At 41.4% G+C, this 18578-nt stretch overlaps 2 protein-coding genes across 2 annotated transcripts in view; both read right to left on the bottom strand.

Moving 5' to 3' along the window:
- Positions 1-2612: 2612 nt before the first annotated feature.
- Positions 2613-12123, bottom strand: crk (v-crk avian sarcoma virus CT10 oncogene homolog). Its single transcript, XM_062419431.1, has 3 exons — positions 11623-12123; positions 10204-10793; positions 2613-5897 (listed from the first exon to the last, which is right to left on the bottom strand). The coding sequence occupies exons 1-3, from the start codon at positions 11840-11842 to the stop codon at positions 5760-5762; spliced, it is 948 nt and encodes a 315-aa protein (XP_062275415.1). The 5' UTR covers positions 11843-12123; the 3' UTR covers positions 2613-5759.
- Positions 12124-17656: 5533 nt separating this feature from the next.
- The window catches only part of lrrc75a (leucine rich repeat containing 75A), a 67146-nt gene continuing 66224 nt past the window's right edge, over positions 17657-18578 (bottom strand). Inside the window, exon 5 of the mRNA XM_062419175.1 lies at positions 17657-18259. Coding sequence (XP_062275159.1) covers positions 17657-18259 — 603 coding nt within the window. The remainder of the gene's footprint in view (positions 18260-18578) is intronic.

Raw genomic sequence — 18578 nt, 5'->3', positions numbered from 1 at the left:
GTTAACCATAGACTGTAAATGCTAACTAACCAGGCTAACCAAGTGAGTAGCAAACGCTAGCGTTGGGGTCAGCTTTACCCGCTTGTCCAAATATGGTCATTTCTGGCTCCAAAAAAATTAGATGGTGACTGTCAAACTGACAAATTTAAGGCTTCAAAACAGGAGTTCATAAAGCAATTGGTGACATCACTGTGGCTATGTCCTTTCTTTTTTTCTTTTTCTTTTACCGTTTATGTGGTCGTCTGTTCTCATGATGCTCATCAGGGCAGCAGAGAGTTGGGGGTTTTTTGTTTTGTTTTTTTGACTATGCCAGTAGGTAGCGGTATTTCCACACAAGGAAGAAAAATAACTTATTGTACCTTTAAAACAGCATTCATATTTCATCATCCCTTAGTTTAACCAGGAGGTTATCTTATTTCTGTTGTAGACTTTTACTTTTGTAATGGAAAAAGAACAGTTAAGTAAAAGCCATGGAGATTAAAAAACAGGTACTTTTTTTTTTTAAAGAAAGAGAAAGATCTAGACTAGGTCAAAAACCTCATATGGCTGGACCATGTATGGTCAATGTGTGAAATTGCTATGTTTTAGTGGGAAAAAAAGAGTTAAAAATGCAGTTGCCAGAACAATACTTTACCTAGCTTTGAAAAAGAATTTATTTGAAATGAATTCTATTCTAAGTACATGTTAACCCCTCTGCTCTTTCACCTGTTTCACTCTGCGGATGTCTGGTTTTTCTCACATTCACTCTGTATTGAGTTAGAGTGATAGTTATTTGGGGTTCTTAACTGTGCGCTCTGGTTCATCCGGATGCATGGAAAGCTTTCTCTCCTAGTCTTAGTGCCATATATTTTGAATGAGCTACAGTCAGAAGTAAATGATTAGGCCTCCGTGCAACCAGTCATTTGTTGTAATTACGGAGGTCTGTGATCTTAATCCCGTGCTTATCTGTAAACATTTTAGCGCAATTTACCTGCCGTCAAGTTTTAATGTTTTTCTGCTGCTTTAGAGATCTATGGAGGCTGCGGTGGAAATTGTGAATGAAAGTTTTGACAGCATTTTGGGTGCAAATTCAAGAGGCTCCTCTCCGTCCATGTTACCACAGTTAGTCAAATCAAGGCCACCTGTCGAGCAGCCACCCTATTAAACTGATATTACAGCTGCACGAGTCTCAGGTTTTAATTCTGATGTCCATCATTTGGGATGTGAAAACATTCAAACAAATAAAGAGTTTGCATCATGGTATTAGTTCAGTTATAAAATCAAAACGCACAGCGGAGCGTCTCTCTTGCCGGCTATATCACAGTTATGTATTTAGGTCAATTACAGACTATACAAGTTTGCAGTCTGTCGTGTATTCCTGCTTATCCAGGGGGACAATGCCAGTCAATTCAATAAACTAGCATACAGATTTCTTATCCCATGTAAAAGACACACGAGGTCCCCAGGTAATCGTTGTCCCAACTGTAAACGCCCCCTGATGACATAAACTGTTGCACCATTCACCTTGAAAGATCAACAACCAATGGTGGGCCTTCAGCACTGGGCCCATTGACCAATAATGTAACTTCATCACTCACTCTCGGTAAACTGCATCTGTAGGACTGGTCCCACTGTTGCAGTTCCCCCACCAAAAGATACATTTCAGTTTTTTTGCAAGCTTCACTATAAGTACTACATATTAAGGAGTATACAGTAGCTTTAATAGGCTAGAGCAGTGGTGTCAAAGTCATTTTTGTTTAAGGGCCACATGCAGCCCAAATTTGATCTCAAGTGGGCCAGATCAGTTAAACCATTGCATAATAACCTATAAATAATATATGTATGTTATAACTTTACTATAAGTGACAACATTTTGTGTGTTCGATATATGAATGGTTTAAATATGACAATATGTATTCATCGTTTTTTCAGACAATTGTATTCTGGTCAGGGTGGAAAAGCAGCAGAAATATTGGATTACTTTTCTGCAATTTTCATACTTTGCAAAGTTATCCAGTGGGCCAGATTGGACCCCTCGGCGGGCCGGTTCTGGCTCACGGGCCGCATGTATGACACCCCTGGGCTAGAGGATATACTGTTATAACTACTTTGGATACATTCCCACTATATACTAAGACTACCTAACTTAATACAGTGTTACAAAAAAAATCCTGTGGTAGTATGAATAGTAATAAATTCTATCTAGTATGCAACTGTCAAGGAAAGCAAGAATGAAAAATTGTTTTGCACAATCAGAACATCCAGGATTAACATACATGATGGGGTTTTTTTTAGGGCTAGTGTGATTTAGTGACATCTAGTGGTGAGGTTGCAAATTGCAACCAACTGAATACCTCTCCCCAAGCTCTATGTAGATATAAAGGGCTCATTCTCAGGGACCAAAAACACAACAATTCTTATTTTCAGTTGATTTTACACCAATTAAAACATATTTATGAATATTATTCAATCTCTGTCAAGTATGATCTGCTAGACGCCACTAAATTCTACACACTGCACCTCTAACTAAATGTTTAATGTCAGAGTGGTTACGAAATACCAAGTAAGAGCTTTCCTGACTCAGCAGCACATAGTTTTAAAGCATACAAAAAGGCAAATTAACCATCATTTGTCATGGGGTTGACTTTATTTACTAGTATATTAACACATTACATGCTACTGAAAATAAAAGGGTAATTTCCATTGTCTTTGAAAGAATATAGTGTTATAATAAAATGGCACGTTTTGATATTAACACAATTCCCACGGGCACTTTGCCACCCCTTCTTGGAATGACTTCATGCAGGGCTACTAAAAAAATACTTCTTGGTGGTTTCATTAACAACACAATTTATAAGATAATGATTTATGTAGCTAAGCACCTGCAGTGCAGTGCATGTGACAAAGCAGTTTGATTTGATTATAACTACACAGATTTCAAAAAAAAAAAAAAAAGAAAAAGAAAAAAGGACTGTGTCAAAAGCTGGCAGTAAACACAAATGTTACTTTCCTAGACCAGATTTGTCCAAGAAGTCAGCCGAATCATGTTAAATAGTGAATCTTTTTTTTTTCCCACACGGGTTTGGAATATGGCCAAAGAACAAAATGTGAAAGCAGGGCAGAGCTCGTCAGTCAAAGCTGTGAGGTCATGGAGAACAATCAGGGATCAATTTAAAACAAAAACAAAAATGAGAGAGAGAGCACTTATCAATGCCGACAGTGTAAAAGCAGTTAAGTGCATTGTTCAAAATCTAATTTCATCTCCTTTAAATCTCATCAGCACTAACAGAACAGCTTTCCAGAAGGTGCCACCTACAGGTGACGAGGCACACTGTCCAGAAATGCTGAACCGTGACATCTGAGATGAACCCTCCACTTGGAAGAGACGGTGAGTTCTCACAGATCAAATTCACAGTGGTCCAGGTTTGTGGCACCGCTCTGAACTACACACGGTCTTCTTCTGCATTATGATAAATGAGGGTGATGATTGTCAGGTGTCAACGAGAGGATTGATTCATTCTCTACAGAAAACGACCTCAGGAAGGAGAGGGGGGGCGGGAGGGGGATCAATCTGGACTATGTCACAATTTGCTGATCTATTCGTATGATCTCTTGGCAATACAGAAAAATGGCAGAGGGTAGAGATAAGACAGTAAAAGAAACAGTCCGTGTTGGTTGGTGCATCATAAATGGACAAGGCTGTAAATAAAACAGTGGCACAAGATTTAAGTGAGAAAGCACGAAGGAAGAACAGGCTGATTAAACCTGAGGATTAAAAGAACAAAAACAATGCAAGGTGGCAAAAAGGATAAAAAAAAAAAAGAAAAAAAAGGGAAGGTACCAAATCATACCACTTTCTTTTTCTTTCTTGGACACATTTGACGACACAGAGCGGTCCCGTTATGCTAAGGTCCACTCCATGGGCTGAACTGGCGAGCACTAAAACATGAGAAGACGCTACTAACATGTTGGACATCCTACATTCACTCTGTTCGACTTCATTCATGTCCAAAAACTTAGAATGAGAACGCGTGTGGCCTCATGAGGGGCCGGGGAGCCAAACAGATGTGCCCCCCACACACAAAAAAAGTCAAGTTTATCCGTTTTTTTTGCGCCGTTGAACCCATCGCTTAGAAAGTATACACAGAAACTCTTTCTTTCTTTCTCCCCCTGGACAAAAAGAAATAATCAGCTATGAGGACAATTACAAAGATTAAAAAACAGAACAAAAAAAACAATATTTTAGCATGTAATGATAATCACATAATACATCATTTCATAACAATATGTTCTTTTTTTTTCCTTACAAAAAGACTACTTGGTGGTACTTGGTCATTGGTGATGGGTGGATGAGGAGGGGAGGGGCCAAGGTTGGAGGTGTGAAGAGCTTGTGTAGATGTAGTGTTGCCTTCATCTCCACCTCGACATGAGTTTCTCAGGTTTGACTGCTGGGTCCTGGTCTACGGCTACGACTATACGTGATGTCGCTCCTATAGCTGCTGATCTCGACTCCGAGTTGTGTTTTCTCCGTTGGATATTTGGTGTAGGGCGAGAGGGGGGGAGGGAGGGAGTCGGGTTGGGAGGGGCTGGGCTGGGCTGGACTGGTCCTTGGGTCTGCTCTGTAGAAGGGCTGTACACCTCCGGGTGACTTGGCTGTTCCTCTCTTTTCAGATGTGATAAAACCTTGGTTTAATCCTCCCAGCTGTAGTTCATTAGAGTGTTTATTTAGTGTGCTGGCGTGTGGGTCACCCCCAAAAATAATGCTGCATTCAAGTCCAATGACAAAAACGGTAGATGCAAACTACTTTCAAACCTAAAAATACCTTTCGCCTTTCAAGTGGTGAACATTATCAGAAGGTATTGTTCAGTGTTGTGTGTGTCAGTGTTATAAACGCCTACAGATACCTTCAATAACCGTCAGGGATTCATTACTCAGGACCCCTAATTCTTTGATCTCCACCACTGAGGAGATGACAATTTTGACAAAAATCAAAAAGTAATTTGCTGCTATAGTGTGTTCCAGCTAATATTCTGTGTTTTAAATCCACCGCATGCATGCACTGTAAGTGTGAGACGACTCGAGCGGATCAGGTTTAAGACAAAGTCTGTAATTAAAAAAAGAAGAAGAAAAAAAAAAAGGCCAACACTCAAAAATATCAGTGTTACGTTTCCACTTGTCGCGTGAATGCAGCATAGAGTGATCCTACAGCGCTGTAACTGTGGTGACCGATGGGAGACGAGGATGAAAAATGACACTTGTTGTCTACTGGCTCCAACACAGGAAGAGGAAATGGTCGAACTCTGAGGCGAGAAGTCTCCTGAAGAGCGATAACGTGTCCGCAGCGAAGGGGGATGGGGGGTGACGAAGAGGGGGAATATCTGAAGGGTGTTGCCTAATCCGCGGAACAAGGGGGGACCCGGTTCATCTTCCACAGTAGAGTGTAGGATCCGTTTTTTTCTTTTAGGGGAGGGGGGGGGGCCGGTCAGAGCAGGTGGAAGAGGAGGAGTAGGAGGAAGCAGTTAAGGTTATAGGAGGGGTACAGATGGAGGGTGTGTGCATTACAAAGTCCGGCGAGGGGGCGGTTTATTTGTTCTCAGTGATTCTCTGAAACTGTACTTGGTGCAGGTAAGAGCTGGAGCAGACGTGAAGGGGAGAGGGAGCAAAGGGGGTGGGTGACAACGTGGAACGGGAAGGAAGGAAGGAAGTAAGGAAGGGAGGGAGGGAAGAGGATGAGGAAGGGTCTAATACTAGTGTCCAGTTTGCGGCTGGCTGACCGCTCTCAGCTGAGTTCGTCCTCGGCGTTGTGCTGGTCCAGCAGTTTGACGTGTGTGAAGGGAAAGTGGCCACGTTTGCCTTTACATTCGCCCTCCCACTGGCCGTTCACGTTTATTTTGGTCACCATCACCGTATCGCCCACCTGAAGAGGGAGGAGAAAGAGAGAGGGAAGCAGTGATTATGTGACAGGCACAGTGATGAGATTGATTACTATCATCATTTTCTAAATTAAGACTTAAATGTACATAATCCTTCACTGGATGCTTGTGTCGTGACGGTTGAGTGTGACAGGGAGGAGTGGCTGTGTCACTGAACCTGAGCAAACAGCACTAAAGTCAGTTCCAAAGTTCAGGTGTGTGTAAGACTCTTGACTTCTCTATGGCTCATAGTATCAGTCTGATAACCTTTAAAGCAGCTCTCACAGTCTTCTCTTCTTATGAATACCTGGCACAATTTGTGTAACCAGATGTCTCCAGATGCAGCGAGACTTTAAAAAATGAGTGTTTATATTTTTTGTCCCCCGTACCGCAGCTGCACACTTAACCTCAAGCACACATGCAGTACGACTAGTCAAGTAGTTTAGATATGTTTGACAGCTGAGCAGCTCTGCTATGGTTTCCTGTACTGTACTACTTATATTTATATACTTATAGTATAGCGGTATCTTAAAGAAGAGTCATTTCAGTTTTACTGGTGTAGCACCATTCGTACACAATGGTGGAACCAGATGCTTCACATCAGCATAAAAGGTATCAGTTAAACATGTTTAGAAATACATAAACACAGCAATTAATTAATGTGAACACTGAAATCACATTCCTCCTGTTCATTAAAAGGTCACTTCCTGATGCACTTCTAATGGGAGTGATGGTGGGCAAAAATCCACAGTCCTCATTTTGTGTAAAAATGTATCCAAATGTTTATCTGAAGCTAATACGAGTGAGTCAAATCAAGAGGATATCTTCCACAGCAACAGGCTGTGTACCTCTGTTGAGCAAAAACAGGGATTCATACTAAATAGTAGAGCCAGACCGATATATTGCTCAACCGATATTGAACTATCACAGATACATTGGCGAATATATTGTCCAAAATGTATTTTTTAATTTAAAAAAAAAAGTTATATAGGCAGCATTTTATGTATATTTGATCTTTTTTCTTAATTCAAATGCATACGATTAAATTTGCAGTGGTGTTTAAGGTTTTAGTGCCATTTTTATATTTATTGTTACACTGTAAAATATCCTGGCTTCTATTACATATCCATGTCACAAGTGTTTGATTACCACATTTGAGGAATCTTTGCAAAAAAAAACGTGTCTTTATGTATATATTCTGTACATATAACTTTATCAGCCAATATATTGATATTAGTAATATTTGGCTCAGTAATATCAGTATTGGCCCTTTATTCTTTCTATTAATGCTCTATTTTTATTAACACATTTTTGACTAACACAGTATTATTTGATCTAATCTGAAGCCTCATGTAAATACATCTAAATCAGTTTTGCACTGAGCAAGGACTGTGGATTTTTGTCCCCGATCATTTACACTGAAGCTTACTATGAATGAGATCTCTTAATGCTCAGTATGACCAGGAGGAAATTCAATCATACGGGCACCTGACTGCTGTTTTAGGACAATTAAAAAATTGCGAACATGTCCTTTAAATTGTGATGTATAACAAACATGTAGGGCTGAAAATAACAGTTGCTTTCATTGTTGACTAATGATATTCAGGATTCTTTCTGATGAATCATTTAATCTAGAAAATGCCAGAACGAAGAATGAAATGAGTTTACTTTAATAACTATTAAGAGAGTCACGAGATTTTTGAAAAGTAAATTTGGAAAAAAAGTTTAATTTACTGCTTTTGTTTTGAAAAATGGAGATTCAACAGACTGAATTTGCTGAGCAATATACTGAAAATGTGGCTGTAATTTTGTATATTTCCTATTTATGACTTATATTTCTCTATCCACTAAGTAAATGTTGTGTTCTGTAAAAAGTATTGTTCTAATAAAAAAATAAAAAAATAAAAAGTTTTTTTGGGTTTATACTTCTAAGGAGAGCTATAATATGTAGAAGGAAACAGGAAACTATCTTGAGGAAGATAGTTAAAAATGTCTGGTGAGGTCAGTAATTGATGGTGGAATGAAGAAGAAGAAGAAAATGTACTGTCTAATTAACAGTCCAAAACCCAAAGATATTTAGCTGGGAAAAAAACAGCACATCCTCACATTTGGAGCCCGAATCATGTTTTTAGCGTGACCTTGTTTTCGGCTCTAAACATATGTGAACGGTGACACAGATGCGGCGCGACAGTATAAACTGAAGCCGCTGTGTTTGCATGCTTTTGCTGTTGCTTGTGGATATCATTAATTCAGACTGCTGGCTGCTGTTAATAGTGTTTTGTGGGTCATTCGCTCCCCTCGCTCTGTTGAATTAGGAAACAATTCCACTTGATTTCAACAGCGCCCAAAGAAAATGAGGCGTATTTTTACAGACGGCTTACCTGGAGTACAATGAACTTATGATATGACTGGATTGTGCTTTATTACAACATCTAACAGTGCTATTTTTTCCCCCCACATATTTTTAAGCCCTTTGCCTCTGCTTTATATGCAGGATGCTTTAAATAGAGGTGCTGAGATGTCTGCATGGTGAAAAGCATGCAGACGCTCATCATTACATAACAAGCCGGAGCCATTTGACACATCCAGCTGTCTGTTGACGTACTGGATGGCATAACATTGCGAGGTGTTTGAGGTATTTAGGCCACAGATAGGGATGTCAGAATTAACTGGTTTTACAATGAACCATGATTATAAATGTCACGGTAGGATAACCGGAAGAATTTGATCAATTACAGTATCTCGCGAGATTGGAGTAGCGGAAAATCTCTCGTGAATCGCGACAGGAGACGCATCGTGTGTGTGTATATGTGTGCGTGTGTGGCATGTAGTCATATTGTATACTCAGAGTGTCAGGCTTTCAGTTTGCCTGGAGTGATACTCAATTATATCCATCAAACAAACGCACCAAGTCGGCAGTGTGGGACCATTTCGGATATTTAGAAAAATGTCGCCGGAAGGTTGTTGCTAAAGGCTCCAACGCGTCCAACATGTGCAGACATCTTCGGGTATAATCATCCATCTTTGTATGCCCAAATTAAGATAAAAACTAAATTAGTGAAATATACTAAACTGGCCCGAAACTGTGTAACTCCGGAGCAATTAAAGACACACGAGTTCACAGAGAGTTCACACAGACACTCTCTCAGTTCTCCTCTCTCTACTTTTTCCACTGAAATGGCTTTATTGGCATGAATGTGTATGAAAAATATGCTAAAGCCAAATGTAATTGTGTAATTAAATATGAATTAATCAGTTCAACATATAGTCATATAGCCATATCTATATCTGGTTTAAGAGAACGAGACGAGGAAATGCTAGCTAATTATTAACTGTTCAGTGCCGCCTTGCTGAGTCACACTTCTGGACTGCTTGAGCAGGGGGGGTGGGGGGGCAAGCTGCCTCGCACACAGGTCAGAGCCATAAAAGTCTACCACAGGTGGGAGTGGCAGAAACTCCAACAAAAGTGATCCTGTCATATTTTAAACCAAGCAGAGGTCAAACAAACCTCTCTGGTTTCATTTTCAAGTTTATATAGTTCACAAATAAGCAGGACAAAGATGAACCAACCAATCAACCAGCAGCAGCAGTAGATCTGTGGATGAGCTCAAGTCAAAGAAAGGATCTGTATTAGTGTCTTTATAAGCGGTGGCATCCAGCAGAGACGGAGCCTGTCTTCTAGTCCCGCTCCTGGCTCAAGGCTCAGCCGGACTCCCGGCTTCACAGAGACCAGAGGAAATGGTCCTGTTCCCAAACACAAACTATTTCCTTCCCCCAACGACCTGCTCCGTGGGAGCCGCGCTCTCGCTTCCGGACAGTTAAACAGCCACAGCCACAGTGAGCAGAGAGGAGAGCTTAGAGGCAGCTTTCATTGTTTTGGGTGCCCTCTCATCTTTACTATCAAGTTCAAACCTGTGGATAAACAGTAACAACCCCCGACTCAACTACAGCGCTAGTGCAGAAAGATGAAGAGTTAATAAACATTATGGACACTTTACACTGATCAATCTGTGTGATCCTGGACCGATGCGTGCAGACAAAATATTAAATGAGCAGATTATCGAGGCCGAGCACTTTCTGACCTTGATTCAACTTACTCGACTAATACTGAGGAAGAAATAATCAAAAGCACAATGGGAAAGAAAGCAAAAGAATGCCAGCTCAGCCTCGATAAGCTTTAAGGGCCGGACCTACATCCATTCTTCATCGTCTTCCCACCAGCTCACGTTCACAAAGAACAAGTGTGAAGTCAGGCTGGAGTCCAGAAACCAAGTAAAGATTTCAGATAACAGCACACACACCCATAGTTACCTCTAAAGCCAGGGCAGTCTTGTCGTAGGCGTTGGGCACCCTCTTCTGTATGGCCCTGGCATAGACAGGTCCGTTCTGGAGGTTTGGGAGGGGGGTGGGCTGGGCGTACTGACTGGGGTCTCCCAGCAGCGGAGCGCTGGACTGGGCCGCAGAGCCGTCAGAGTTCCCTAACAATCCAGTCCCACCTGGTGGCCCCCCAGGTACGCAGGCCCCCGCCGCCGAATTTGGAGACGCCGGTCGGTACTTCTCCACGTACGGCACTGGGATCATCCCCGCCCGGCCTTCAGAGTTCTGAGCGTTCCACCACTGCTCCTCTGGCTTCTCCAGAACCCGGAGAATATCGCCCTTCCTAAACGGGAGATCCTCTTCGTCGTTGCCGGGGAAATCGAAGAGCGCTCGGACGAACTCGTCCTCCAGGCGCGGCAGAGGGCCTCCCCCGGGGCCTACGCTGATAAAGGAGGTGTGTTTGGACTTGTTGATGGGTTCTATTAAGGTGGTTGTGTCCAAGTAGTGGATCTTATAGAACTCTAGCAGAGCGGGGAGAGCTTCGAACTCCTGGTCGCCGATACGAAACCTGGGATGGGCCAAACCTGGTTCAAATAAGAGAGGATAGAAGAGGGGGTCAGAGAAACCAAACACTCTATACTCTAAATACTATCTGCTCCATCATATTCAAATATAGGAGGTTTGAATCCTGACTATTTAGGTCATCAAGAAGGTGATTTCCAGAATGAGCAGGGTGGTTTTTTTGTTTCCTCGTTTTGTCCTTGCATGTCTTTCCCCTTTTCATACATGTTTGTTCCTTCAACTGAAAAGTCTATGGTTTTTTGAGAAGGTATGAGGAAACACAACAAAATATTCTACTGCACTTCCTACAGAGGACAAAATCCCAGCAGAGGCAGGGAACAAATCTGGTCAAAGTCTATCCAAAACCTGGCAGTATGACAGACTTTTAAACGTTTACAGCTCGTTCAGGGTCAGCTAGTTATGTCGACTAATCTGAGCGGTGCAGCCAGGTGACAGTATACATGAGAATACAGTGTATGTGAACACTCACACCGCCCACCACCATGGTGTATTTTGGTGACACGAGTGTGTAGGAATAACATGCGCATCAATCTCAAGGCATTACTAAAGCGCTGTATGGAGTCATGTCTGGTGTGTTACATGTGTGTGCATCTGGAAACGCTCTGAAACCACGTCCAGATGTGTGTTTGTCTTTACAGTGCACTACAGTGATATGTGTTAATGTGTGGCCTGCTTATATTACCCTCATAACAGATAGGTAAAGACACTATTTCGCATTCGCTTTGGTGCAAGTCATGCAAGAATGGTCACATCAGCATCTCCATACACCGACACCCCCACCCCCCTCTCTCTCTCTCTCTCCACACCCCCTCCCCACCAATGTTATCTTACCTGGACCGGACTGTCGGTTGTTGCTGATGCTGTTAATTATGTAATGCGAGACTTTGGAGTTTTCCGACACCGACAGCACGTAGTCGCCGGGGCTGGTGATGGAGTCCCGGACCAGAAACACGCCGTGCCTCTGCCCCTGCAACAGAGACACAGCCTCCTGCCTGCTCAACCGACCCCAGTACCAGCTGCCGCGGTCCTCCGCGTCAAAATTTCCGGCCATGATAACCACTCCAAAGCCGAGGCTTCACCGGGCCTTCCCTTCTCTCCCTCCCGCGATCCACACGCAAAGCCTTCAACTCATACAAAAACTTTAGCGCCTAGAGCACGTTTAGTAAACAGGCGACACCCGCAGCTGGCCGTCTGGACATCCACACGCCGACACAGAAACCCAACCACGAGCTGAAAACGACTCTTACGTGGTTTACGACCCGGATTCAGGTCTAATCTTTGACGCAGAACACGTTTAGGAGACGGAATTCCAGCTAAAACCCAGCGACCGATGACAACTAACTTCAAAAACTGAAATGGCGGATACGGGAAAACAAAAAAAGACCCCACTCACGGGATGTGACGTAGGAGGGACGTAGACCAGCCGCGCTACGTCAAGCTAACGTCAAGCGTCAAGTTAACAGAGTTTTAAACTTCCGGTGTAGAGCGACACGGTTTAATGAAGTACAAAGGTACATTTTCAGAAAAAAGTGGCGCTTTAAAATTAAGAATAGGCATATCACTGTAGCATGCAAATTGCATTCATTGTTTATAACTCAGTGTTTACGCAGGTTTTCTATTCAGTAAATATAGTCTTTTATTTAGTAAAGTGAAGTGAGTGAAGCGCGTTCCTGTTCATGTTAACTGTTGGTGACTTGACGCTCCTGTGCTTTTGACTGTGGCTCATTGTGAAACCAAACTTGCCTGATTATTGCGCCAGATCAGCAGCAGTGCTGTAATTATATAAACACACACACACAGAGACATACCCACGCACTTCACATTTTGCTGCCACAACCATTCAGGTCTCAAAATATACTGTATATTTAGCACATTTAACCCAGTAAATAATGGGTCTGTTGCAATGTATGAATTATACCACTAGATGTCAGCCAAAGACTATGTACAAGTCTTCATTTCACTATCAACACTGTTATACTGATATCTGTTGTGGTTTGATATCCATCACCAAAACATTTGGCCACAATAAATAAATAAGTAAATAAATAACATACAAAGATCGCTTAATATATACAGATTGGTGAACTTGAAATATATATATAAAAAAAGAAAGAAAGAAAAATGTTGTGTAGTTACATTCAGCAACCAAAGCACTGACCTAAAATGATCAACCTACTGTAATAAGCAGACTTAGATTTGTATTAAAATACCATATGAGTATCATAAATATATTATGTATAATATGATAAATACAATATAATAGTTCTGCATAGATTATTTATGGGCATATTTATGTATTCTTTTTGCTCTTCAGTTCATGATAAAGACCCATTCAGTGGACCATTAATCCCCCCCCCCCCCCCCCCCCTCCCCCCCTTTTTTTTTTTTAAATAAAGCAGCTGCAGGGTTTGCATTAGCTGCATTTAAATTAGATCTGAAGTCGGATTTTATTTGCAATTTATTAACATTTAACCCTGAACTTGTGTCATTGTAGAAAATATTTTATTAATGTAGCAATTGTCTTATCAGAAACTTAGAAATTATTGACCCTTTATTATAGACATACACATGATAGTTTAATGCAGTTAATAATGACATTTACAACTACAGAAAATTAATGGCTCAACACCAAGTGAAATGAATGGTGAGCTGGCAACGTTGTTCTTACTGAGACCTTGTAACTGATCCATAAATCTTTAGTAAATAGTTAAAAAACCACAATTAAATCTATAAAACAATCTATGAAACATGGTCTGCGTAGTCTCTGCTTTAGCTGACACCAGCACTCCAAACTTCGCTGTAGATAACAGCTCTCAAGCAGTCATCATATTCAAAACACAAAAAAGTACAGAAGGACGTGATGTCTTTTCATATCATAGAATTTATTGGTAAGATCCATGGCATAACAACTTCACTCGTAAATGAATGCACAGACCATTGTCACCTCGATAATGTGGCATGAAAATTAAAGATCTGCGGGAGCTCTGGGGAAAGGCGAGAATGACCGAAGAATGATGCTGTATAGAGAATAATACAGAGGTATACTGTAGAATGACAAATACATATAGAAGAAAGGTTTGCAGAGAGACAAAATATTCAAGGCTACAGACTCTCATGTCTTCAGATTCACATTAACATGTTCTGTTTTACTTCTCAGAGTACACCAAAAAGACTCACACAGCCAATTGGTCACTTCAAGCTCATAGCCTTGTCCCACACATCTTACAATAACACACTATAGGACAAGTCATTCTGTCCGGTCTTTAGTCACTGGGAGACCAAACAATTAGACATGTGGCTACAATTTGTATTTGATTATTAACAAAGGGGTTGCAGTGGATGAAGTGCAGCTGAGTGATATGTGAGTTTTGGTTAATATTGAAACATTATGTGAATCTAAGGGTAATAAATAGGAGTTCTTGAAACTCAGGATTATGTTTGACATATCAGTCTACTCTAGTTAGGACCTGCTTGCTTTGATTTGCCGTGACCTTAACATAAAAGCAGAGTAGGTGCATGGCTTTAGCACATTACCAAAAATATGTACACATAACTCTGACTTCCACTGTCAAACTCTTTCTCTCTCTGCCATCAGACAGTCCTGTTAACAGCGAAAAGCAAGATAAAAACCACAATAAAACCTGAGAATAAGTCTCGAAGCTTTTCACAAGAGTTCCTGGAGCCAAAGTCAGTTGGAGTGAGTCAGTTTGACTTTGAGAACAGGGTCCAAACCGCTGACAGTGCTGTAGAAAGCCAGTAATCTTCACCAACCGGTACTTGATGGCACACAAATGCTCACATCACAATCTGAACTCACTTTATGACAAATCAATGTTTTAGTTGCGTGGCATTGACTTCTCTCCACGCAATGGCTTCAATTGCAGAAAATGACTGTGGTTTTCAAGGACAATCTTACTCTGTCTCGCATTAACCGTCTGACGATGCTGCTCAGCTGCAACAACTGTAGAGTCGTGCATCGCAACCCGTCTGCCTCTGTTTAAAGGGTTCATTGTAATGATCTATTTGCGATTTGAATGGGATAATGCAATGATAGCTTATTGTAAAGGTAGCTTAAAGGGAAATATATCTTTGTAATTAGCTTCAAGTGCAATACCACTGAATTTCTACATTAAACTACAACGCCACTGTATGATAAACCTCTGGGCAAAGTAGTTGTGGTAATGGTAAGGTCACAACACCTTCAGTGTTAAACAGATACTAGGCTTAGAAGTCAGGTTAGTTTCAGTTCACCGTTATATGAATATGTAAAAATAATCATAACAGGGCTGTTTTCCAAAATAGGGTATTGTAATTAAAATCTATCTATCAAATTGATTTAATTGGCTGCTTGCTTTAGTTTATGAGGCTCTGCTGTAACTAAGTTTACTGGTGCTGTAAATAAAATGAAGCCAGCACCGAATCTACCAATCTGTTTATACTGATCAGGCATTTTTCTGAATTTAATTTCAGTTTTGATGCATGGCTCATTTCTTATCTGATTACGGCTGTGGTAACATTTTTTGTAGCTTTGCATGGAAGGTAGAATGGATAATCTACATCTGCAAGTGCTCGGCAATACTGTCAAGATAGTCCAGGTCCACATTTTGGATTTTCAACATGCAGCCAAGCTGACCTTTCCACAAAGCCTCAAGCAATCAATTCAGAGGTAAGATATCAGTTATATTTATCAGACATACAGAATGGTTCCCATCCAACATCTCTTGATAAGAATTATTATTCAACACAGATAAGCAACACCTACCACATTTTAAAAGGGTATTCCAGAGATTTAGTATTGCATTTCCATAAAGTTCGAGGACTGGAGATGTTTTTTTATTTAAAAGGTCAAAACTGAAGCAGCAGAGACTGAGATATCCTGACTTTTATTTCCTAGTATTTGTCGAACTTCAAAAACACTGGATCCTACATGTCCCATAATGCAGTTAAACAATGTATTTTCTAGGACATCAGTTATTTTTTTAATTAGACTTCAGTACCACTTATAAAAGTGTTCTCATTGATTGATTAGTCCTCCTACAATTAGTAAAATAAGTGGAGTGCCCCTTTAAAACATTCCAGCAGTAACATGAACAGCTATACATCTCAAATACTCCAATACAAGAGTCTTGTTTTTTAGTTAATATCCATCAAATACAGTGTTAGGGTTGTTATTACACTCACTGGCAAAATCTGGCATATTATTTGATTTATACTATATTGGTGTTTGTTAATGTATTCCCAGCCTCAGGCTTTTACTCCATACAGCCAATGTTCAATAACAGAGCCAGCTGGGGTTGCTGAAAGATTCGAGATGCAACTGAAACACTTTTAATTTGATGCCACACATGTTAGCAGCTCCAAAAGTGAATATATTTCTGCCCGGAGCAGCCGTTGGGGGAAACATATGTTTGCATTTATTTCATTTAATAACTACTATAAAGTGAGGCTGTCTACTATACAAGTTCATAATCTATGCCTCAGTTAAATCTTCCCTTCTGTTATCAACAACGCCAGGCTGTGACTTTTACAATATCACAAATGAGCAGTGCGGTTCAGCTTTGAAGCATAATTCATGTACACAAATATTGCTTGGACCATCCCATACCACAAAAATAACAAATATCAGTCCTTGAATTGAATGGTAATCTTCTTTAAATAGCTAAATTACAATCTAAACAATTAGCCATGGACAGATACTGTACATTCAAAAATACAGTTTGTTTCTTAAAGCTTTGCAATGGACTATAAGACTGTAAGTGACACATTGGGGTGGGGTGAGCGCTACATACTGCATGTGGATAGTATTGTAACCCAGCAGACACAATACGTGAATGTGGTCATAGCTGCAGCCTATATATCAATACATATAAACTGCTTCAGCCCATCAACATAAGTGCTGCTTAGTTGATAAGCTTAGGTTGTACAGTGCTGTCTAGTGAAACATGACCTGGATTATGAGGGGAAAAAAGGCTACTAAATATTTCAACTTGATACCCAGCACTTGGCTTTGGGACACATGCAATCAGAGTATCGCATCTATCACCAACAGCTCTGTTCCTTTCAATTTATTTTTCTTCCTTCATCGGTTGTTTACTTCTTTTGGTTTCAGCTGACTAATTTCATCTTCAGCGCACTCCTCTTCCATGACATGTGTTTGCTTCTTTAGCTTCCACAAATCTGTTGGCTTGACTTTGGATTTCTGTCTATCTTGCGATCCATCTGGCTAACCGTCAACATATGTGGGAGGCATTTTATATATTTCTACTTCTAGTTTTTGGCAAATTTTCTTAAAGTTTTAAGGGCCCTGACTAGTTTGTAAGTCTCTATATTTTCTGATCTCTTTTTATATCTCTCTATGTGGCCGCACACACTCTTAACGGGACGTGTTACAGGCACATGTAGGTATTAACATGGTTACAAGGAGGAAGGACCTGAATAAAGATAAACATTCCCAGTTATACATAAAAGTCTCAGGTGATATAATTAATCAGTCTATTCTATGCATTAGCATCCTTAGTCTAGTCAGACTTTGAAACAACAGGCAGTTATGACAGACGGACGTCCTGCAGGGGATTGTCTTCTCACATTACAGTCAGCGGCTGCAGTCACACAGTCACCGAGCTTCAGCTGTCACTCTGCCAGTGTCTGAACACTGTGGTGGCTGCTCAAAAATCTGATCAGTGGAGTGGAGTATCGAATAAGCATGTTCAATGGATGACATCCTTCCAACGCTGCAGCCTGTGTGACTTTCAGCTTCGAGCACGCTCAGTCAGCCTCTGCTGGAGACAAAAGTCCTCTCGCCTCCTTCCGGACACGACTCGACACAGGAGGGGAAATATAAGCAGAGCGGAGCAGGGAGCAGCAATCAGGTCAAGTGGTCTGATTGGTCGTCGTTCAAGTCGTCCTCCTCTACTCTCATTGGCTCGGTGGCTGGGGAGGAGTGTTGCGAATGGCTGGAGCAGGACAGTCTGGAGGAGTGGCTCTCTGTGTCGTCATCGTCCTCGTCCATCACCGCCTTCTGCCCCACCTGCTCTTTCCCCTGCTCCTCCTCCTCCTCCTCCCCTGTCCTCCTCCTCCTCCTCCCCCTCTCCACTTTTCTTTGCTCCTCCATGGTCCACATGCTCTCCTCTTCATCCTCCTTCCCCTGCACCTCCCTGTCAAAGTCCAGCAGCTCCTCCATCATGTCCTCTATCTCCATGTCTCCATCCAGTTCCTCTTCCACTTCTGACCGGAGGTCGCCCATGCTCTCGGTGCGGTTTGTGTCATCGGTCTCCTCCTCCTCACCAAGACCCCTCAGCCTCTCGGGTGGGTCGCTGGCCTGACTCTCTCCGAACTCCAGGATGGTGGGCAGGTTGCCCTGCTTTGGACAGCGCTTCCTCAGGCTGACCAGGAAAGGCTGCGGCAGGGAGAAGATGTCCACATTGTTGCCAAGGTCGATCCATGTCACGCTGGGGAAACTGCCTGGATCCTAAAGGAAAAAATATAAACACACTTTAATAACAAGATCATCATCACATTTAAGAGGATTACAGCAAACAAATGAGATAACTGTCAAAAAGATGGTCAGCTTCAACACACACTATTATGTGTAGATTTTTCCATTGCACTGCAGCATGCACAGCTGTCAACCACAGTGCCATTCTTGATACTACCATTGAATGGCAGCAAAGAAAAATGATTTTAAAAGACAAAATTCTATATTTTTCATACAGAAGAAATCCCATGAAAATACCAAAACCAACAATGTGTTAGTACAACTCTCAATACTTTCAACTTTCAACAAGCCT

Source organism: Scomber scombrus, chromosome 5 (genome assembly GCF_963691925.1).
Source record: "Scomber scombrus chromosome 5, fScoSco1.1, whole genome shotgun sequence".
Taxonomy (NCBI): domain Eukaryota; kingdom Metazoa; phylum Chordata; class Actinopteri; order Scombriformes; family Scombridae; genus Scomber; species Scomber scombrus.
This window is presented reverse-complemented; position numbering and strand designations above follow the sequence as displayed.

Excerpts from the sequence above, each read along its gene's own strand:
- crk (XM_062419431.1), bottom strand. The coding sequence starts at position 11,842 with ATGGCCGGAAATTTTGACGCGGAGGACCGCGGCAGCTGGTACTGGGGT. Across the intron at positions 10,794-11,622 it reads CAACCGACAGTCCGGTCCAG|GTTTGGCCCATCCCAGGTTT; the intron begins GTAAGATAACAT and ends TATTTGAACCAG. Across the intron at positions 5,898-10,203 it reads AGACTGCCCTGGCTTTAGAG|GTGGGCGATACGGTGATGGT; the intron begins GTAACTATGGGT and ends CTCCCTCTTCAG.